Source organism: Manis javanica, chromosome 4 (genome assembly GCF_040802235.1).
Source record: "Manis javanica isolate MJ-LG chromosome 4, MJ_LKY, whole genome shotgun sequence".
In the NCBI taxonomy this organism is placed as follows: Eukaryota; Metazoa; Chordata; class Mammalia; order Pholidota; family Manidae; genus Manis; species Manis javanica.
The window spans coordinates 172289469-172312471 of record NC_133159.1 but is presented as its reverse complement, the minus strand read 5'-3'; the positions used below and the strand labels follow the sequence as shown (position 1 = coordinate 172312471).

Below are 23003 nucleotides of genomic sequence, written 5' to 3'. Positions count from 1 at the left end.
AGAATGGAAAGAACATGCTAGAGGAGCAGCCCATGGTCAGCTTTAGATATCGATCTCTTGACTTGACCCTGTGGACTCACATTTGAGCTTTGTGTGTTGAAACTGAACAAGTTTCTATATGATACAAAGCTCTGTTGCTCAGGTGTTAGAGTGTGACCCAGAATGGGTGTAGAAGCCTTGAGAATATAGAATAGCTTTACTTCAGGGAGAGTGCTGGGGGGCCCAGCATTACTTGGATGTCCCAAGAGTTTGCAATTTTGCAGTCATGGCATAAAACATCAGTGTTCTTCACATCCATGGAGTCGGCTGTGGTAATTTTTTAAAATTAAAACAGAAAACAACAAGTGTTACCAAGGAAGTGAAGAAATTGGAGACCTTGTACAATGCTATGGGAACATAAAATGGTTCAGTCTCTGGGGAAAATGGTTTGTTGTTCCTCAAAAAGTTAAACATAGAACCACCATATAACCAAGCCATTCCATTCCTAGATATATATATATACATATATACCCAAGAGACTTGAAAACAGATACTCAATTAATTACATGTACAGGCAGGTTCGTGGTAGCACTATTCACAACAGCTATGAGGTGGAAACAACTCAAATGTCCATCAGCTGATGAATTTATAAACAAATTGTGGTACATACATTCATTCAATGGAATATTACTCAGCCATGAAAAGAAATGAAATACTGATACATGCTAGAATAAGGATTAGCCTTGAAAACATTATGCTAAGAAGCAAGGCACAAAAGATCGCATATTGTATGACCCCCCCCCATTTATATGAAATATGCAGAATAGATACATACATAGAAATGTAAAGCAAATTGGTGGTTGCCAGGAGCTGGTAACTGGTGGTTGCTTATAACTGTTTAATGGGTATAGAGTTTTCTTTTAGTGTGTTGGGAATGTTTTGGAACTAGATAGAGGTGGTGGCTGTCCAAGGATGTGAATGTACTAAATGCCACTGAATTGTTCATCTTAAAAGATTAATTTTGGGGCTTCCAGGTTGTGAACACAGGGAGGTGCTGAGAGAATGGTGTGCCCCGAAAGGGCCTGGAAGTTCCATGCCCCTTCCCACATACTTTGCCCTATGCATCTCTTGCATCTGGCTGTTCCTGAGTTACATCCTCTTATAATAAACTGGTAATCTAATTTTCATGGCCCACTGTATTTCTGGTTAGATCAAAGTAGCATAATGACATCATTGACAAGAAACAGTGAACATCTTTTTTTTGTAGAAAGGCCAGCATGGATCAGGCATTTACTGTGAATTCTCTGAAGAAATGAGTCCTCTCTGACCCACCACCACCACCACCCCACCCCACCCGCCCCCACAGACCTCGCAGATCGATGGGACTGCTTTGCCCCGCCTTCCCCTACACACACGGAAACAATTCCGTGGTGGCTGTATTTTCAGATCAACCCAGTAAAAGTGACGCAGTCACTTATACTGAACAGTCTTCTGTAAACAGGGCCTTCAAGTCAGCTGCTCAAAGTGCTGTTCAGAATTTAGTGGTTGAAGGATGGTAATGTATAGTTTTATCAGGAGTTTTGTCTTTACGACAGATTTCTGCAGCTGGTGGAATCTAATACAGAGAAAGGAAAGGGAAATCTGTGGATACTTGGTGGTAAACTGATGCATCATGAATTAATATCCACATAATTGGGCCAAAGCCATCTGCGGGACCAGACTACTAACACATGGAGAATGTAGAATTATCCAGTGTTCAGGATCGACATGATCTCCTCACTCTGGGGTGGATCCACACACGTCTGACCCAGACATCGTTCTGACCCACACTCACGTGGCCAGAGGCAATTGACACTGTGTATTCACCAAAGCACAGGGCATCTTCAGTCTCACCAACCTTCATGATGGAGGCTTCCACTGTAAAAAGAAGGGCTTTCATCCATACCAAGGGCCCCGGTCCGTTTAACACATTCAAGCATGTGTTAGTGACAGACATAAAAGTCATTGGGCCCAAGTGTGGAGATATGTTTCAAAGTTCAGCACTGCTAACACCAGCCACCTGGACCCGTGGTGGCCAGATTTCCATAAGATGATCCCAGAAATGGCTGGTATTTCTTCTTTACACACTTGAGAAAGTTTGATATTTATTGCTCTTGTACATTCTGAGGTTTTCTTTGTGGGCTGCTCTGTCTCAAGATAGAGTTCACAGTGGTGTTAGATCAATACCTATTAACATACATACCCAAATACTATAGCCAGGCAATATATTGTGCTGCAAAAAAAAAGAAAAAAAGGTTCCTTTAATGGGAGTCTCACCTCAATTAAAAAATGAATCAATGTAATTCATCACATCAACATAACAGTTATAGGTAAAAACCACCAAGCTCACCCAGTCCGTGTGAGCTGTGTTAACTTTCAGCAGCCAGGGGGTGTGCACACCAAGTGAACCATGGGGTGTCCCCGAGAGGGGATTTTTGTAGGATTTGGGTTTGTGATATATGATTCTAAGGTGGGAAGGGTAGGAGAAACAGGAATCAGGTCGAGGATAGAGGTGGTCATGAAGGGTGGTATTTTAATAGTTATCTCAGAAATCATTGTTCAGGAGGTGGGAGGAGCGGAGCGAGCCTGGGGAAGGCACTGATAAGAAAGAATTAGTCACTTAACGTTAGTCATTTTGCAACTGTGGTGTGGCCCTGGGAGAAACTGTTGTCTGTTGGCCTCGTGCTGGCCTTGTTTACAACTGTCGGGGACATCACAGTCAGCTTTATCAGGGCCGATTTTCACTTTCTCGGATCCCACAAGAAAATAGTGGGACCCCTTGGAAGAAAGATCTAAATGAGCTCGGCAACTACTTGCTCAGCAATGTTAAACAAACCTAACGCTGGGCTTTCTGGAGTGGTTAAGCACGCTGGACTGACTGTGAACCTCCCAAGACATCCCCAATTTACTTTCAACACAGCTGTTGAGTAATTCTGATTAAATGTAAGTCAGAATGTCTGGTAGTTTCCATCCTTCCCCCAGAATCCAGGCGTTAACATTTCTCTTTTCCTATTTTTTCTCTTTTCTCCAAACACCACCCAAGAGCACTTGTATTCCTTCTGCCATGAATGCTTTTCCCCATGTGCTGCTCAAGCTGTTCCCTTCTCTCCTAAGGGATTTTGTTCCAATGGAATACTTTCCAGGGACTCCCTCCCTGCCCAATCTCTGTGCAATCTACTTCCAATATTTCCCAATGCATTTCACTGTTTTATTTTTCTTCTTAGCCCTCATCACCATCTGAGTTGGTCTCCATTTTATTGTTTGTGTGTTTATTGGCTTATGGTTTTTGCCCATGGGGCAGGGACTTTTATTTATTTTGTCCCGTGGCACATCACAGGACTTGGAACCAGATGCATAATAGGCACATGATAAAAATGTGTCAGATGAATGAATATGCAAATGTCTTCCAAACTCTTCCTTCAGCAGAGGATGTGATGAATGGGGCCTCTTGTGTTTTCATGTATAGACTGTAAAGGGGTTTGGGGATCACCTGTGGGGAGCCTCAGGGACTCTTCTGGGGCTTCAGGACCAGCTCTTCATCCCTTCTAGTATTAAATACTGCAGGTCCCTAGATGGCACTGCTCACCAAGAATCATGAGTCTTAGCCTTCTCTCCCATTCCCCAAAGCACCTTTTTCCCAGATAAGCGCTCCAAAGAATGGTCACCAGCCCAAAAGCCATCCCTCTAGACCAGGAAGAAACTTGGAGTCCTACAGCGCCACTTATCAACGAGCCACCCCTGCCCATAATTGCAGGTTGACCCTTTTCTTGGGAGCAAAAGATGTCTTTAGACCCCTCTAGCAGGACTTCTGACAAATGTACACAAAGCTTTGTAAAGGTGCAGGACTCCACACCCTCCTGGCTGCATTTACCTGGTGGCCTCCTTAGCTCTTTGCTGCCTCTTTCTCTCTACCTTCACCTCTCTGTCTCTTTATAGGATGGAGTACAGGTTAAGATGCCAATTCCATTTTAGCCTTGAGCCACAGCAGTCGGAAAGGCAGTGTGAAACGGTGACCTGGGAATCGCAAACTGCCCTAAGATCTTTCTCAACTTAGCCAACATCTCTCGACCTTGATTTACACAGCTTCACAATGGGGGCAGTCTTCTAGACAGGACAGATGTAGTGGGCATTCAACGAGAAGATGCATGGGGCTTCAAGTCAAGCTTGCTATAAAGCTTTATTTTCCACTTCCAGATATGTGTCTTTATACACTAAAACTCAAGTCAGGGTATTTGGCTGACCTGCTGAACTTTCTCTGTAATTTTGGCTGGTCTTAAGATGTCCCAATGAACAGAAGCTCCATGATTGAACTTCTCTACCTTGTCTGGAGTAACAGACCCTTAGCTCAAGTATGTTCACAACTATAGTGTCTTCATGAATATAAGCTGATCAGCAAGATCTGCCTCGTGGAGACCTTGTGATTTGCCTGGGTGTTTTAGGAATATTATTCTGGAAGTAAAAATAAGAAAGGTAAGGGGAAAAATGAAGACAAGAACACCAGTTTACTCTTTAATTAACTGTCATTGTTTCTTGATCTTCTGAGGAAGTATGTAAGCCAAGGAATATTAGAATGGCTGTTGGTTTTTGCCCCTCTGCCCTCCCTTTCTTAATCAATAAAACCAGAAATAGTGGTTCCGTTTTGGGAGCAAAGGCATATATCAGGGACTGTTCATCCAGTACAGCTACGCATTCTCATTCAGACAGCACCTGTGATTAGTAATGAAAAAGGCCAATTGTGCATGCTGCTCAGCCATACCTCTGGCTGGGGCTTCCTGTTTGCCAATCCGATGGGATCACGCCCTTTCTGAGAAACCACCGTGCAGTCCAAACTCTCCCCTCCTACTCCAGAACTGTGGGGCTGACTCCTTGAGCTTCCTTCTCTTTGTGACACCTCACCCTTCACTCCTCCTCGTCCCCAAATCACTCATTCTGTATTGTCCCCAGGCCCTTCCTCCCTTACTCTTTTCTCAAAGCACCACCATATACTTGTCTGCTGTGGCTCTGCTCTTTGTCAGCTCACGTTCTGAGTGTGGAAACATATCAGAAAAGAAAAAGGAAATCACTTCCTGTGACTTGATTTTATAAAAATAGAATGGATTTTATAAAAAGAAGAGGAACGGAGTGGTGTTTGCTCACCTAGTAGTTACTCTAATTATAGACAGTTGGGTCTTCTGGGAAACCATATGGGTGACACGAGGGTTGCATCAGGCAGGACGTTTCATTTCCAGCTTCCCCTGTTAATGCGCTGTGCATGCCCTCCTTGGCATTTTAAAATTAAAACCTGAGTGTTACATAAATAGGAAGTTTTCCCATTAGTTGGATTGCGGCCTGCAATTTTGTATTACAAGGATGCTTGATTTTCAGAGTTCGGGGTCATTCTTCCAACGTTTGTTGATTTACCGATTTCCCTAGAAATAATGGACAGTTTTTTCTTGGAAAAGACAGATGCTTAGGAATTTCAATTGGCAGGAGAAAAAGCCGAACTCTTGTTCCCACTGGCAGTAAACTGATGTGTCCCTCTCCTCCTCAGGATATCCTTTGCCTATGTTACTGAACATTGAAATTTCTGTTCTAAAAATGTGGAAGGATTAGGGTGCCATAAGCCCAACATTCAAATCATAAGTTTTCTCTCCCACAGAACCTAGAACTAGAACTGGAACTTAAAAAAATAAAAACCAGCTCAACAATAACTGAACTCAATACCTCTGCATGTATTCGTAATCTTTTCTTTGTCTTTTTATAAGAATGGACTTCTGGGAATTGTTTTTGAGGGCGGAGCCTCTCCAAGAGGCAGCTTACACCTCCAGCAGAGGTCACACACTGACCCTCCGCAGACCACAGCCAGCCAGCTGATGTCTTCTTCCCACACAGTGTTTTTTTAAAAATAAGAATTAGTTGTCAACATTTAAAGTGTTTACATAAGAGCACAACCTTATACAAAATAAACAAAGATTTATGTAAGTACAAATTTATATAAAAATATAGATTTCTGTGTTGTCTTGGGAAAAATGAAACCAGATGAGGCAGCCCTGGGAAGTTATTTCTTCCACATGGGCGGTGGTGGATGGTGGGCCATTGGCACAGTTGTAAACATACAAGGGGAATCATTGACAAGAAAGGCAGGGCTGGGAAGGTAATCGGTTTTCTTCCATACCTACATCCCTAGGCCTGAACCTTAATTCAACAAGCATTCAGTTCTGTTACCTTGACATGCCTGAAACTATCTTCCTAAATACCTGTCCACCCATCCAGTTTCTGAAAGCTTCCCTTTCCTAACCATAGAATCAGCTTTAACTCTTCCCTCTTCCTCCTTGGTACCCAACCTCCCCATCAGCCACCGTGCCCTGTGGTTTATTCTCTCAAAATTCCACTGAACAGTAAAATAGCTACCAGCCACAGGAGCACTTACACTGTAGCTAGTGCAAATCAAGATATAGGGTAAATAGATTCTATAGCATCTTGCTACGCTGACGGGCAGTGACTGTAATGGGGTCTGTGGTGGGAACTTAATAATGGGGGGAATCTAGTAACCACAGTGTTGCTCATGTAATTGTATATTAATGATAGCAAAATTTAAAAAATAAGATTTAAAAAAAACGTGACATTGCAAAAACAGAAAGAAGTCCAGAGAATCCAAGGTGTAATGACTGGAGTCCTGCCTTGGTCTAATGGTTTGGGCTGGACCTTGACATACGGCAGTTCCTTCCTGGGGTCAGACCCTGTTCTTGTGGTCATGAGGCTGATTGTGTCCTATTTTAACCAGGAGGTGTAGCCATTTCTATTCCCCACTAAGAAGAGTCTACCTGACTGTCATTACTGTCCTGAGAGTCTCATTGCTGGAACCACAACTTACCTGATATGCATGCTTGGAAATTTGGTCACACCACCTTCACTATTGCATTTTAGATTGTTGGCCAATTGCCCCAGACCAGTTGCTCAAGTCCTGACCATGTCTGATCGAATCTTAATCCACTTCCCCACCAGCTCATGATAGGATGTTAACATACTTTATATATAGCAGGTTTTTTGAGGTATGTTTTACATACAGTAAAATCCACTCACTTTAGTGAGCATTTCTATGAGCTTAACAAATGTACACAGTCATATAACCATCACCATAAGAAGAACATTTCCAGAGTTTCCTCATACCACTTTATATACAGGCTCTCCTCTCTCCAGTCTTCTGGCAATCAGTCATCTGTTCTATTTCCCTATCATTTGGCATTTCAGGAAGAGCAGAAAAGTGGAATTAAAGAGTATGGAACATTTTGAGTCTGGTTTCTTTCACTTAACATAATAAGTTTCAGGTTTCTCAGTGGTTGTGTGTATCACTGGGTTTTTGTTGCTGAGCAGTATTCCATTATGGGTATTTACCACTATTTGTTTTTCCTTTACCTAGCTGAAGTTCATTTGGGTTAGTTGCAGTTTTTAGCAATTATGAATAAAGGTTCTGTAAACATTAAAAAAAAAGTAAGAGACACACTGGATTTTAAATACTTATGCTAAAAAAAACCTAAACTAGCTGATTAATCATTTTACATTGATAACCTATTGAAATATTTTGACATATTTGCTGAATACTATTAAAATTAATTTGTCCATTTATTTTTACCTTTTTTAACATGGCTTCTAGAAAACTTAAAATTACATATGGGGTTCACCTCTGTGGCTCACATCCTTTTGGACAGCACTGTCTCAAAATAGCTCTTGGTGTGACATAATAGAGGTGCAATTATACATATAGCAGCAATTATATTACAATATGTAAATATATCAAACCAACGGGCTGTATACCTTAAATTTAGACAATGTTATATGTCAAATATTTTTCATTAAAAAAGGAAACCTCTTGGGTTTGTCCTAATCTTTCTGGCATTGCTGCCGTCCAATAGCCTGTATCTCACATCCCTTCACTCCTAGAATTGTACATTAGCCTAGGCTTTTCCCCTTCCTAATCTGTTCTGCACACCCTGGCCGAGTTTATCTGCCTGTAACACAGTTTTTATCATGAAACACTCCTGCTGAAAAACTATCACCAGCTCCCAATTTTACCCCATAAAGCCCAAACTCATTAAATAACAGCTTCCACTTTAAAAACCTTAATTCTGCACTATATGCAATTCTCCCAACAACCTAGCATGCCAGACCCTGCTTTTCTAAACAGGACAGCATTTGGCTGAGCTGGAGTGGCAGGAGAAGCATTTTGATCTGAGAGGTCACAAAAATAATAAAGTTAAAGGCTCCAAACAACAGCTCTTTTTCACGTAGGACCGTTTATACAACACCACACAATCAACTAAAGAGCAATCAACATCTGTGGATCTATGAGCTGAACTATTTTTACATCAGTTGAGAGAAAGAATTAGCATTGAGAGAAGAAGCTCTTATTTGCATCTTAGAAAACCCGAAACGGAAATCCAACCAGAATAGCTGAAGCGAAACAGTGTTCTTCACTCACCCATTCTAGGTCCAAGTTTTCAAAGTGTGGGTGTATTATATATAGCTTTTTTATATGTAAAGTTATATATACAGCTTTGTCACAAATTAGGTAAATTTGCATAATTCCAATTTGAAATACTGGGGTATAACAATAACTAAAATGTCACTTTATCCCAAAATTTGTAAAGCTGAATTAAAAATTTGTCAGGAATTATATAAATCCAAAGCTTAGCAGAGCTACTGGTTCATCAACTGTGTTGGTATTCTACATGGCACATGAATTTAGCTTAGGAAGAGAGACTTGTGAGGATTCATCTCAAATCATGTGAGTCATGTGAGTTTTTTACTGTGTGTTCTTCAAGATTTTATCCCCTTCATAAAATGCACCATCCTGTACACATTTCTTTCATTTTTTTGAAGCTACAAATCAGACAGGCTTCGCCAAATACTGTCTAGCAGAGTCGTTTGGTGCATGGGTCTTGAAATAAGACAAAATCCCCATTTTACCACTTACTGTGTTATTTCAGATTGTTTGGCAGCCGCATGCTTTCAGGGCTTTTTCACATAGGACCTAATTACACTTTAAATTGGGCATAATTACACTTAACCCACAAAATTTTCTATAAGAATTCAACGAAGTAATACACAGGGCTTGTCATGTAGTAAAGAGTTCTCAACGGCAGGGCAATCGGTAATACAATTTCACATCTGTCTGGCCTCAGCATCCCGGTTTTAGAAAAACTTTCTGAGAACAGCTTGAAGATTCTGCAAAAGGGTGGGGCTCTGGCGTCCAACTCTCTCTACTAAACTCTGTAAGCTTAACTGACAGACAGTTACACGTAACGAGGTTTGGGGTGGGATGGGAAGGGGCCCGTCCGCCAGGCCCCTTTGCGGCGGCACCAAAGGCACTCTGGCTCGCGCTACGCCCCGCGGTTCAAGCGATGAAAACACCACCACGTGGCCTGCAGCCTCTGAGTCACGCGACTTCGCCCTATGGAGAGCCGTAGCCAGGTTCTGGGGGCGGACCTCCAGCAGAGAGGTTCCGCCCATAGCCGTCACCAATTGGTCAGAGGGGGCGCAGCGCATTGGCTCATGGCCAATGGTGGCTTCAGATCTGGACCCCGCCCTCTCAGGGGCAGGGTTCCGGGGGACCAGCTGGAGGGGAGGGGCCGGACGGGGAGGGGCGGGGCAAGCTGGATGGGGCGGGGCCAGACGGGGACTGGGCGGGTCCAGGGGTGGAGCCGGGCCGGCGACCCGGCCCGCGGAGCCCGCGCCAGCGGGCTGCTGAGGTGGCTGTCGCCGGCTCGTAGCTGCGGCTTCCGCGGGTCGAGCCCCCGATGGAGGCCGAGGCCGCGGACGGCCCCCCAGGCAGGGTCGAGGCGGCGATCAGCTGCTTCTCTTTCAACCAGGACTGCACGTAAGCTGCCGCGCCAGCCCTGACGGGAGGTGGGGAAACAGTCGCGGCCAGGGGTCTTGTCCCATAGGCACTTGCTGCGAGAGGCGCAGGCCTACGCCCCTGAGGGCCTGGACGGCACGGCCGGCTGCCCTGCACAGGCCCTGGTCCGGGTGGCCACCGCCTCCGCCTACCGCGTCCCCCAGCGGGGGTTTGTGCGCCCCCAGCCCTTGCCTCGGGTCGGGAGCCAAAAGGCCAGCGGGCGTGAAGGGAGCGAGTGGGGCTGGAGAGAGCTAAGGAATACGGTATGGGAGAGGTTCGTGCCAGGGTGGGTGTCCGGGGAAAGAGGGGCAGAGGCCAAGACAAAGAAGATGGGGGGGGGAAGGAAGTTGCTAGCTGACCCGAGGCGAGGTAGTTGGGGCCCAGGAAGATGGGAGTACAGGAAAAACTTTCCCATTTGTCTTTGAGCGTCTCAACGTGGCATCTGGGCTGGGCCTCGGACAAAGAGGCAGCCTATCCCTGCGGCCAGGCCAGCTCCTGTCCCAGCCCCTGCGCGGGGCATCTCGCCTGCCCGCTCAGGATGTCAGACCTTTCCATCCCTCTCCCTGTGTTTTCACTTCTCCCACTCAGCAATGCAGGCTCTCCCTCTCCAAGTCCAAGAGCCCTTTCCCTGGCTCAGGCTGCCTTCAACGAGAAGCAGGAGCTCCACCCTGTTGCTTTTTGAGTGGATTTTTAATGTTCCACCTTGATGTTCACCTTTGGATTTGGCCGGAGAGTCAGGAGTTGCTGAACTGTGTTTAAGACGTCTGGATTCGGTCCCTCGGAAGCAAACGCCTGTTTCCTTCCCTCTTTTCATGAAATGGTTAGACGCCAGGCCAGAGGACCATATGGAATAATCTCTTTGGAATGTGCACCCAGAGCATCAAGCAGGGATGACCGCTTCCCAATCTCCCACTTCCTGCTGTACCAGTTTCTTGGGTTCCTTGTTTGGAGTCAGCTTCAGTCTTGTGCTCTGGCTGCCTGGGACTGGGCTATGCTAATATTGAACATTCAGTGGTGTAATTAAGGCCAGCGTGTAACATAAGCAACTCCATTCCCTTTGTGATTCTGCTTAAAAACACCCTGTGCCAAACAATATGCCTTTGTTTGAAAAAACTGTGTAATCATGTAATCTGGTAGCCAGACAGCTTGGTTAGATGAGTAACTTTCAAGCTTTCTACAACCCACAATAAGAAATGCATCTTACAACACCCCTCACCAAAACCCATATACATGTAATATCACTGACAAGCAATTCGTAAAATGGTGTTTACCCTTATTATGTGTGATACCCTCTGGTGTTTTCTATTTATTTTTCTTAAGCCATCTGTGACTCACTGAATTGTTTTTAGGATCCACTCATGGATTGAGGCCTGCAGTTTACAGAAATGATGGTCTTGATAAAATTCTGATGTTTTGTAAGAAACATTTTGCAAGAGGGGCTGGCTGTTGAAATGCCTGGGTGTTTTCCTTCCCAACTGAACCCAGGTTAGGGAGGAGAGCTAGTTTGCTTATTAGTAGTAAATGTTCTAAATTTTTCTTTGTAACATTGTTTATTCAATTTTTTTAAGTGATGTTAATTTTCACTCTAGTTAAATCCCAGCTTTCTATAATAATTGATTGAGAATGTTTTCAAAACTGTAGGGTGCCTGCAAAATTCATTTCCTTAGTCTCTACTGTCCGTTCTGTTTTCTTGGATGAAGGCTCTGCTGGACAGGTCTGTCTCACCTATAAATAACAGTTTTGTCACAGTCAGTTGCTTTGAGCCACAGAGGGTATGACATTGGATTTAAAATAAGTTAGTCTACTTACTGAATACAGTGTGTCTTTTTCTGTTAAATGTAGTCTAAGTTTGGGGTCTGTTATTACCACTAACCTTCACCAGTTTTATCCACGAATACTTCATGATTAGCATTGTGCTGGGGACTTGGGGTACATTTCTTCATTTGATTGGCGATAGGTATTTGTCCCAAGCCCTATGCCCATGAAAGGTAATGAGATTTTTTTTTTTCCTACAGAAAGGCCTATGGATAAAATAAGGTTTTAGTCTGAATTCTTTGATTCAGAGTATTTTTGTGGCCATTGATCATCAATCATTGAAAACATAATAGTGATCACACTGCCATTTTCTCATATATAAAATTCTTCTGTTTCAGGAGCAGGAATTATGTTTGAAAATTATTTTAAATCCCCAAATATTTTGGTTAATATTATTAGACTCCAGTTACAACATTTTTTTACTTACTTGCAAGTTTTACAGTCCTCAGTTTGCAACTAAATGCCTCTATTTCATGTGAAAAGTCTATGTGAAGAATGTTTAAAAATAGTAATCACTACAGAGTATATTTTGAAGGTGTTTTTCTAATTGTAGAAAAATGTTTTATAAATTGAAGTATAATTGACATACAATCTTATATTAGTTTCAGGTGTACAACTTAGTGATTTGACATTTGTATTCATTGTGAAATGATCATCACAATAAGTCGTTACTGTCTGTAAACCTACAAAGTTAAATAAATAGTATTGACTGTATCCCCCACGTTGTACATTGAGCCCCATGACTTATTTATTACTGGAGGTTTGTTTATGCTTCTTGATTCCCTTCATGCATTTTGCTTCGTCAACTCCCTCCCTTCTGGCAACCGTCAATCTGTTGTTCTCTGTTATCTCTGAGTCTGGCTTTTGTTTTGTTTTGTCTGTTTGTTCAGAGTCCACATATAAGTGAAATCATGTGGCATTTGTCTTTATCTGACTTATTTCATTTGGCATAACATCCTCACGGTACACCCGTGTTGTTGCAAATGGCAAGGTTTCATTCTTTTTGACAGAATAATGTTCCATTGTATCATGTGTGTATATATCTTTATCCATTTATCCACATCTTCTTATCCATTCATCCATGGATGGACACTTAGGTTGTTTCTGTATCTTGGCTACTGTAAATGAGGCTGCAGTGACATAGGGATTTATATATCTTTTCAAATTAGTGCTTTGTTTTCTGTAGATAGATACCCTGAAATGTAACTACTGGATCATATGGTAGTTCTATTTTTAATTTTTGGAGGACCCTCCATACTGTTTTCCATAGTGACTGCACCAATGTACACTCCTACCAATAGTGCAGAAGGGTTCTCATTTCTCCACATCCTTTCCTATGCTTGTTATTTCTTGTCTTTTTGATAATAGCCATTTGGCAGGTGTAAGGTGATCTCTCACTGTGGTTTTGATTTGCATTCCCCTGATTAATGATGTTGAGCATCTTTTCATGTGCCTGTTGGCTATCTGTGTGTCATCTTTGGAAAAAAATGTCTATCCAGATCCTCTGCCCATTTTCTAATTGGACTGTTTTTTGTTGTTGTTATTGAATTTTATTAGTTCTTTATATATTTTGGATATTAACTCCTTGTGGGAAAACCATGTGACCTTTTTTAGGCTAGTGAAACAAGAGCCTTGGCCATCCAGGCTTGTAACAGTAAATTTCTTATTTCAATATCTACTGCCCTTTGAAGAACAAACGTCACCTTTCACCTTTTCATATAATTGGTTTTCTTTGCTGTGCAGAAGCTTTTTAGTTTGACATAGTCCCATTTGTTTATTTTTTGCTTTTGTTTCCCTTGCCTTCAGAGTCATAGCAAAAAAAAAAAAAAAAAAAAAAAATCACCAAGGCTGATGTCAAGGAACTTACCAGTTTTCTTCTAGGAGTTTTGTGGTTTCGGTTCTTATATTAAAGTCTTTAATCCACTTTGAATTAATTTTTGTATATGGTGTACCATAGTGATCCAGTTTCATTCTTTTGCCTGTAGATGTATTTTGAAGTTTTAAGATTGGCTTGCTATTTTGTTGCTGTTTGTCATCATTAATGCTGTTGTTCTGGATACCAAACCCAGTTCTGAGCACATTGCCACTCTTAGGTGGATGTCTGACATTCCATTTTAGCCACTCAGCAGGTTGGAGGGCTAAGGAACAGAAGCAGCTACCTCACTGATTAAAATTTGAGTGTAGTCTCCTATTCCTACCCCAGGGAAGACCAAATGTTTGGGTAGGAAAAAAATTCCAGAAAGAAGCATGTGACTTTCTCTTTTTTAGGCTAGTGAAACAAGAGCCTTGGCCATCCAGGCTTCTAACAGTAAGATCCTTATTTTAGTATACATTGCCCTGTGAAGAACAAATCTCACCTTTTCATGTATTTATTTTAAATGAAGTTGGGCAAATTTTTAGGCTCAACTGGACCATTTTAAGGTCCATTTCAGTTCTGACATCCCATTTTCCCAGGGTTGAAGTGCTCAGGGTCAGACTGCTTATTCTAAATATTCTCTGCATTAGATTTTGTTCATCACTGAGGTGATGAGGGCAAAGCAGGAGAGAGCTGGACGGGGATTCCCGGCTACTGAACATTTGCTTTCATCCTGAGGCCAAGGAAACCTGGGTTCATATTCTGTCTTTATCTATTGGTTGGAAAGTGGAAAAATTAAGAAAACAGATTTTTTTTTTAGCCACATTGCCCTAGATAAGCATTTATGTTTTGTTTTGTTGGTTGGTTGTGATCTAGCTTTGTGGAACATAGCAGACTTCTTAACCCCTGCTGCACATTAGAACAGTTGAACTTAAAAAAATCAAATAAATAAAAAGCTCAGGGCCAGGGAAGCTGGGGTAATCAGCCATCAGTATTTTTTTAAAGCTTCTCAAGTAAGTTTAATGTCTATCCAGGGATGAGAGCTACTGATATAAATTATCCAGGAAATTTTCATGGACATTGATCAAAGGGAACATCTATTAATTTTTCCTACTAATGACCTACTATGACTACCATAATCATATACTTCTTTTTTAAGCAAAAAGAGGAGATAAAAAATAGTTTACCTCTTGGTAAAGTACTTCTCAACCAGAAGATCCCTGATTGTGTTGGGAATAGCACCATGATGAATATTTTTAAACATTCCATTTTTCCCATTTCTGCCCAGTTAGTAAAGCGTGGGGTCTGGTGGGTTGGACATTTTCATTTCATGGTAGAGCCCATGCAGTTTCAGATCTCTTCACAATTTCACATTTGTGTGTACAGTTGTCTTTAATCTTCTCCCTTTTACTGTACTTGCCCACCTGACAAGGTGAGCCTTATCATTTAGCAAGTTAGCAAATATTTAAGTGCCTGAGGATGTATGTTTTTCTGTTCCTTATGAGGCCGGGGGGAAGAGGCTATCTATCTTCAGGCAGATATGTGATTAGAACACAGTACCTGTTGTTATCCTCACGCTGTTATTATCTCCCACAGATCCCTAGCAATTGGAACCAAAACTGGTTATAAGCTGTTTTCTTTGAGTTCTGTGGAGCACCTAGACCAAGTCCACGGAAGCAGTAAGTGTGTGTGTGTGATCTCAGGGACACCATATCCTCCCTCTAGACTTTAATCTTTGATGCTCCTGAGCTTTCTGCATTTCCGTCCCTTCCCTGTCAAACCTAAGGAAGTATGTTCCAGGTTTAAATATAAATCATTGCTTCTACTTGTCTTAAAAAACACAACTAAGCTCTTTGTATGATCTGGCAATAGCTTAGGTAACATTTTCTTTTTATAGTAAGAAACTCTTTGTTTGAAACCATACTGTTGACTCTTTTTTATATACTACTGTGCACAGTTGTCAACATTTATAATTGTCAAACAAAATTTACTTAAGAATTTTATTTTGCCCTTATATTGGCATTGCAGAATATTGGTAACAGTCATTCAGTCATGGAAATATTTTCCTTGTTTTAAAAAAGATGTTGAAGTACCTCTAGTGAATATTTTAAAAATCCAACTTAGAAATGTGCCTGTCTTATTCTCTCGGGGTAAGTAATAATTTGTGCTATTATAGCAGTCAAGAATACACAATCTTTGTATTTCCTGGAAAATAAGTGGTTTGGCAAATAATATATTGGGCTCCTAATTTATTTGTAAGATGTAATTTTTATTATACCATCTTTGTGAATATTTTGCTCTGTATCTGTCCTATATTGTTCCCTATGGAACTTGCCCAAGTACACAAAAGTCAAGAATATGAAAAGAATGTTCTCAGAAAGACAAGGAGGCCCCACCTATGGACACTCAGGAGGCTTACTTATTTACCTTCTTAAGTAAAGAAGTACTTCCCTGGTCATAACACAGATGACCAGATTGCTCTCAATGGGAAAGGGATTCCAAGAGGGTGAGAGAACGGTGAGATGGGTAGGGGACACAGCAGATTGACTATGTTGCTGCCCCCATCCCCATGGCAGTACCACACCTCTTAGCAACAGGGACCAGAAAATTCTGAAAGAAGAGGCCCTGACACAGGAGTCACTCCTTTGGAACCTCCCAGAGACTAAGCGTAGATTGAGATTGTCCAAACTTCCCAAATATGTTTTGCAAACAGTGGGGCCCTAGGTCCCTGGAGGCGTGATCTGCCATACAAGAGGAGCCCAGGGAATCCTGACCCTGTCTGCTGGTTGCTAGCATTTTCTTCATTTCAGATATTTGCAAGGGCTATGGCATGTCTACCATAGTGGGGAAAGAAAGCATTGCAGATGCGTGCCAAGGGAGGGTGACCCATCAGCAGGACCTAGAGAGACAGAGTGCCGGCTAAGGGGCCCAGGCTGCGCTCAGTGCATGCGGGGCTGAAATCAGGGTAACCGCAGGCCGCTTTCCCTCCCAGATGAAGTCCCCGAGGTCTACATCGTGGAGCGCCTTTTCTCCAGCAGCCTGGTGGTGGTGGTCAGCCACACAAAGCCGCGGCAAATGAATGTCTACCACTTCAAGAAGGGCACGGAGATCTGCAATTACAGCTACTCCAGCAACATCCTGTCTATAAGGCTGAACCGGCAGGTATGTGGTGGGAAGCCTTCCAGGTTGCAGAGCTTCTGCTCACTGGAACTGAAGGAAAGGATGACTGTCTCTCCAGATGAATGTCTGCAAACCAATCACCAAATTCTAAAGGGCATTTTAACACTCAGGCCCAGTATTAGGGGGGCATTGTTAAAAGGGTCTGCTCCGTGAGCTCGTTCCGGCACTGTGCCTCCCTGGTCCTTCTGTCCTGTGCTCTGTCTCGTACCACTGGCTGGGCGAACCCTCTCCCCTGGGTGCAAGCTGGGTGGAAAGCTGCCTCTCAAACTGTCCGGTACGCTCCTGCAGGGCTAGCTCAAACCGGAGGAATGCTGCTCTGCTTCGGGCCGCACGGGGTGGCATACATGCAGACTGCAGTAATGCTGCTCAGAATGAAGCCTGCAGAATGAGGCTGAAACAGGCCCTCCTGGGCCAGTTCTGGAGCCCCTTCTCTTGCTGCCTGCGTGGGCCTCCCCAGTGGGCCGGGCACTCAGCCTCATGCTTTCTCTTTAATGTGTCCCAGCGAACCCTTGAGATTTTTCATGTAGTGTTTTATCTATTGGGGGAGGGATCCTTCTTTTCTCAAATACTCCTGACATTTCCTTAAAAAATGTAAGTATTTGTTAAATAAGCATTTGGGGTATTAGCAGAAGTTCCTTTGAAATATTAGATTTTAAATCCTGTGAGGACAGAGACTGTCCATTTTGTTCACTATTCTAAGACCTGGTGGGAAAAAACAGTGCCAGGCAGAAAAATGCTCAATAAATATCTCTTTCCCGCCTGCCTATTACATAAACAAACAGGAAGATTTTTTTATCACCATGTAGATCTATCCATTCATCTATATGCCCAGGTTGGTGGAGGTTGTTACGTTCATTGAGGACGTTTTCTTCTGTCTCCTACCTAACTCTTAGGTGCTAAGTAATTTTCTTTTAAAAAATGAGACAACGTGCCCTCTTAAGTTTGTGAGAAGAAAGAGACTGTTTCTTTGAGTTGATCAACTATTTTGATTGCGTATCCACTTACGTCTATATAAAGCAGTGTGGTGGAAAATAGCCTGAGAAATAGAATACAGGGATTTTTAAGTGAGGAGCAGCAGGAATAAAAAAGAAAATAAACCCAGGTTCTTGGCAAGGGAGGAAAGGCAGCTTAAGAATCTTCGACTTGAAGGCTTTGAAGCCCAATTCTTGGCTCAAGTGCTCCCTCTGAAGTCTGTTGGTAGCACATTAAGTTTGGTGGCAGAACTTTCTGCTTTGCCTATCGTGGTAGCCAGTATATGAAAATTAAATATCCTTTTTTGGCATCCGATTGTCTTTTTAAGATTGCTTAGCAAATGCCCTGTAAAGATCGAACCCTCAAATAGTATCTAGGATATTTATTTGTATAGTTTTATCTTACTTGCTCTCTGATATTTTCATTAGCAAATAAGACAGAGGATTATTCAAGTGTCTTGAGTCCGTTAACGTTTAGATGCCACCCTTTCCTCAATATAACACTCATTAACTTTCAGATCCTCTTCCCCATCTTCTAAAGAACATTAGTGCCTCTAGAACAGCTCAGCTATTAACACCGCTGCCACCAGGACCCAGGTGGAGCAGTTCTCTCCTCCTTTCACATTTCTTCTCCTAAGAAGATGATTGGAACAGACCTGGAAAGTGTTTGGGGTTTGCTTCTCCTAAAACATCCAGGTTTGAGCCTTGACAGTTTTTGGTCTAGGCAACTGCTGCAGCCCCCTGCCAGGTAGGGGCCCTGCGGGGCCCAGGCTCTGCCAGTGAAGAGCTGGGAGAGCAGTGCATCCTGTTCCCCAGTGTCCCTACCCCGATCAGGGGCCACCACTGCAGGCAGCACAGTTCCTTTTTTAAAAAACAAAAAATCAGAGAGTTGTGTAGGGGCTGATGAGGAAAGGAAAGCCCTCCCTTCCTCTGAATATATAGAAAGGAAGAATATTTAGTAATTGTGCTATTTTTCATTTGTAGTTGATGTTAATCCACTTGTCCTTTAACTGAGGCAGTGTATTTTGTGGAGCACAGAACAAACCAGATGCCTTTCCATATGCAAACTTGTACAGTTCTCTGACCATCTGTTCTGAGGAGCCCTCGTTATCCAGATGGAGATGGATTGGATCAAAGCCGCTGAAGCCAAAACTAAATCTGTGGTGCTCAAGGGCAGGTGCTATACATATTTTTTTTTTAGTTGATAAACAGAGTTATTACTTCTAAAACCTAGGCAAGTAGATGGGAGCCATGGTGGCAGGGAATGAGCTGAGCTGTAGACCAGCCCGTGGTTCTGCTGAGACTGAACACTGGTTGTTAAAGCAGCTAGCAGGGGTCGTGCTCACCCGGCAGTGTGCCTCGCATGAACTTGACACAGAGCGCCTCCTCTTTTCCTCTCACTGTTTTCTGCCCTCTCCCCGCCATTTTATTCTAGTCTGTTGCCACTGTGGGGGTGACCTGAAGTCGGCCATAGAGCAGGTGGTGCAGTTGGAGCTGGTGGGAAAAGATGTAGATAACCAGACAAGCGAGATGGAGATGCTATTCCTGCAGGAAGCATATGCCAAGGACCCAATATTCTGGGCATTGGATGTGGGGCTGGGCGTGGGGATACAAGAGGGTTTCGGAAACCTAAGAACATAAATAATCATAGAATACTATAGTCCAACCTATTGTAAGTGCTAGCACAAAACAAAATGATCGGGTAAATCAGAGAGTCTATGTCTCATGGAGAAACACTATTATTTGCCATCAATCTTGAGACCCTGTTAGAACTGCTTTACTTCTCAACACCCAGACCTGTGGCCAGAGAGCCTTAATTAAAATTGAGAAAGGTGTTTGAGTTTTTTTTTTCTGCTTGGTAAAAGTGATGATCTCCATTTTTCTGAGCTGTGAAAAGTCTTACTGGGAAACATTAGGCAGCCACCGCACTACTGGGAGGGGAGCCTGCCCTTTTTTGGTAGTATTTTTAGGTACCTTCCTTTCCCAGTGTTCCTTGGGATAAAAGGATCTGGCCTGAGAGCAGTGGCTCTCAGACCTGAGTGTGTGTCTGAATCACCTGGGATACTTGTTTAAAACTTCCCAAACCAGGATCTCCAGGGAGTGTCCAAGCTTTGCCCCTTAGGTGCTTGGACGTTCCTCAAAGCCTGAGGACTGAGTCAGGCGTAGGCAGCTGCTCGGGGTGGGGAAAGAGCTTGTTGCATCGAATGTCTGCACCATGCTGAGCTATGCATTCTGCTCCTTTGTGCACTCATGTTAACCCCGTGGCCTTTTGCCACCTGGTAGAGAGCAGAGCCATGGGAAAGAGGCTCTAAACCCAACAAGTTCGTGTGAAGAGGAAGAGAAGGGTCTCTGGACACCAGGGAGGGGGAGCCCCAGTGAGAGGAGCTGGGCACAGGGGCTGTGTGGGCTCTGCACACTGGACAGGGCATTCACACTGGGCTGGGGGGCTTTTCCCATTCCTTTACCAGGGCTGGAGAGGATGCGCACTACTGGGTGCAGAGGAGACTGTAAGTGGAGCGAAGTTAAAAGAGGGTAAAACCTAAGATTGGGTGCTACAGAGGGAGCAAAGAACCCCCCCACATATGCCCCAGAGGGCAACTTTGTGAGGAACAACGGAAGGGAGCCCATCTGAGAAGAGCAACCAAAAAGGTCACCAGAAATTGTCCTAAATGGCAGATGAGTCTGACCAGGAAGTGTTCAGGAACCCCCATGCTAAAGAGAAGAGAAAGTACACAAAAAAAGGAAGGAAGGAAGGAATTTCAATTTCTAAATGAAATTTCTTAATACCTTATATTTCTTGTATTTTATGCTTCTGTGCACGTGGGTAGTGCATGTATACATGTGCACATCATGAACGTAATCTCCAAACTGACCATCAAACTTCTTCCTCCTCTAGGCTTAGAAGCAGTTAGGCCTTCTGTGAAACCTGGGTGATTTCTGTTTGGTGAGTCTCTTGGAGGAGCGGTTCAGTGGGATGACAAGGGTGTGTGTGATTACAGAGGCTGCTGGTGTGCCTGGAGGAGTCCATTTACATTCACAACATTAAAGACATGAAGCTGTTGAAGACCATCCTGGAGATTCCCGCAAACCCAGCAGGTGAGCTTGGAGGCGGGGCACGCACCCCACACCTCATAGCCAGGGGCTTCCTTCACAAGCTGCACGTCCACCTAGATTGAAGACCTGAAGCGGTGTTTTGCTTTATACGTCTTAGCGGTGTTCAGCCTGAAGCTTTGTCCTCAGTGGTGGCAGATACCAGCTAAAGGAGGCTGTGCCCCTGCCAGAGGGCTGCCTGGCCACCGCTGCAGCCAGCAATCCGGGACCCACTCTGGGCAGCCGTGTCGAGGCATTTAAGGCAGATGTGTAGGAGATTCCATGCATCTGACATGGACAGGTGTTTACCCCTAATTATTTCTGTGGGTGTTGAGGACAGAGCAGATGTAATAATTAGAAGCAGCTTTTGACCTGGAAGAAAGACACTCCAAACCATGAGGAATGTGTTTATTATGTCACAAAGAAATCTCTCTACTTGGGTGATGTGCTAGGATACGAGACTTTACTAAATCCTCAGGATGTGACGCCGTTTAATAAGTTTGCCATTTAAGTATGGGAATAGTTTGGATTTGTTAGATCGGAATAGCAGATGATGGTGTTTTATGAGCTGGAAGTAAACAAGAAAGAAGCCCTTCATCGTGTGGTAGGCTGGGGAGCCATCCCACTGGAACAGTTGGTGTCTCTAAGGCTTCAGGTTAATGTTTGTAAATTGTACTCTAGTTTAGCATCATTAAGTGACTGCTTCAGTTTACTTTAGTTTTCTAATGCTTTGCCCTTCACTGAATTTCAAGATCTGCAGGGCCCAACCCAAGTCATCAAGACTCTATGAGCTTCAGTTTTCTTATCTGTAAAATGGGATAATAGTACCCATCTCACAGGATTGGCTGAGAGCTAGAGGCGGTCAGTGCTCTGGAAGTTACCGGCTCACGCCTGCCATGCAGTAGCTAGTCCTCCACCTCACTGCCTCCTCTTCATCTCGATCATATAGATGGTCCTCGGCTGCTGACTTCATGCTTTAAAATGTCAGCCATGAGAAAATGATACTTTAAAAGATCAAAGCCATGAGGTGGTTATAAACTCCTATGAGATGATGACTTTAAGCATACCTCAGAAGATGGGGGTTGGCAAGTGAAGGAGCTATGGTGGGGGGTGTTAGGGTTTTGATTTAGGAATGTGAGTTGAACCACCACGGACAAGTATGTATTGAAGATGGTATGTGAACCATCTGTGCTGGGTTCCAGGCACTGTCAGGTACAGCTATGCTAAACACACCAGGAACCCCAAGTCCACCCGCACCAGCTACCCTAAAGCCTGTTCCGTGTGACACGGCGTGAGACAAATGCTCAGGCAGCCTGTGCGGGGCAGCTGCAGGGAAGACGTGCCTTTCTGAAGGGGCGGGCCGGGTGCTGCAGGGTCTGGCTCACCTCCTGAAGGGGGAGGCCTGAGCTGGACCTGGGCAGTTGGGGCAGGGGACGTTCCAGGTGGGCAGAAAGCTAGAAGCTGCCTGGGCTTTCCATTTATTTGGCAGGGCAGGAGCTGGGCATAGCCAGTGTCCTCTGCAGCCCAGGGACCTGAGCATTAGCTCCACGGCCGGCTTCCCTCACTCCCCGACACGCTCAGGCCCAGGGGGTGCTGCCTGCCTTCGGGGCCAGGCCCATTCCTCCTGGGAAAAATGAAGAGTCTCTATTTCCTCCTAATTTCTAGCAAGTAGAGCTGGGTTTTTATAGCTCAGGAAACTCATTGGTTACCTCCCTTTTTGCAGTTAAATAGAAAAGGTTTAAAAGTGTGGGGCTGTTTGTGCTTATGTATGTTACTTGTAAAGGGAATAATTTTTATCCCAAGAAAAATTAGAAACAATGGGAGGTGTTTTCCGTGTGTCAGATGAACATGATGAATGGATTCAGGGACAGATTTAGCATCTCCTTCTGAGAGACCACAGGCGGGCTGCAGGACCAAATGTCTTACTACACCTTTGATGTTCTTTGGAGAGAGAGCCCAAGACTTTCAGATCCAGCTATTTATAACTATCATCTCAGCTTCCACTGAACTCCCTTTCTTCTTCAGTAAAAACAGAGACCATGATACCCCCCAGAGCTATTATGGGCTGGAGTTACTGCAGATACGGAGTGAGCAAGAACAAAGGCGTATCTGCCCTGTACCCCAGGCAGTTGGCTAGGCTCACTCCCTAGCGCGCATCATATCCCAGAAGGCAGCTTACCACAGGTCAGAAGTTCACTGC

The 23003-nt window shown here is 43.8% G+C and overlaps 2 protein-coding genes across 3 annotated transcripts in view; one reads left to right on the top strand and one right to left on the bottom strand.

Annotated features, from left to right (window-relative positions):
• Positions 1 to 1365: 1365 nt before the first annotated feature.
• ARSG (arylsulfatase G) overlaps positions 1366 to 23003 on the bottom strand; it is a 149496-nt gene continuing 127858 nt past the window's right edge. The window contains exon 11 of one of the 2 annotated variants that reach the window (XM_073235827.1): positions 1366 to 2251. In XM_073235827.1, the coding sequence (XP_073091928.1) occupies positions 2229 to 2251 (23 nt within the window). In that variant the 3' untranslated portion in view covers positions 1366 to 2228. Of the gene's footprint in view, positions 2252 to 20815; positions 21125 to 23003 lie in introns of those variants that run through there. The other variant, XM_073235825.1, reaches the window with a different exon arrangement.
• The window catches only part of WIPI1 (WD repeat domain, phosphoinositide interacting 1), a 31418-nt gene continuing 18100 nt past the window's right edge, over positions 9686 to 23003 (top strand). Inside the window, exons 1-4 of the mRNA XM_036997277.2 lie at positions 9686 to 9874; positions 15159 to 15241; positions 16555 to 16724; positions 20713 to 20809. Of these exons, the coding sequence (XP_036853172.2) occupies positions 9795 to 9874; positions 15159 to 15241; positions 16555 to 16724; positions 20713 to 20809 (430 nt within the window). The 5' untranslated portion in view covers positions 9686 to 9794. The remainder of the gene's footprint in view (positions 9875 to 15158; positions 15242 to 16554; positions 16725 to 20712; positions 20810 to 23003) is intronic.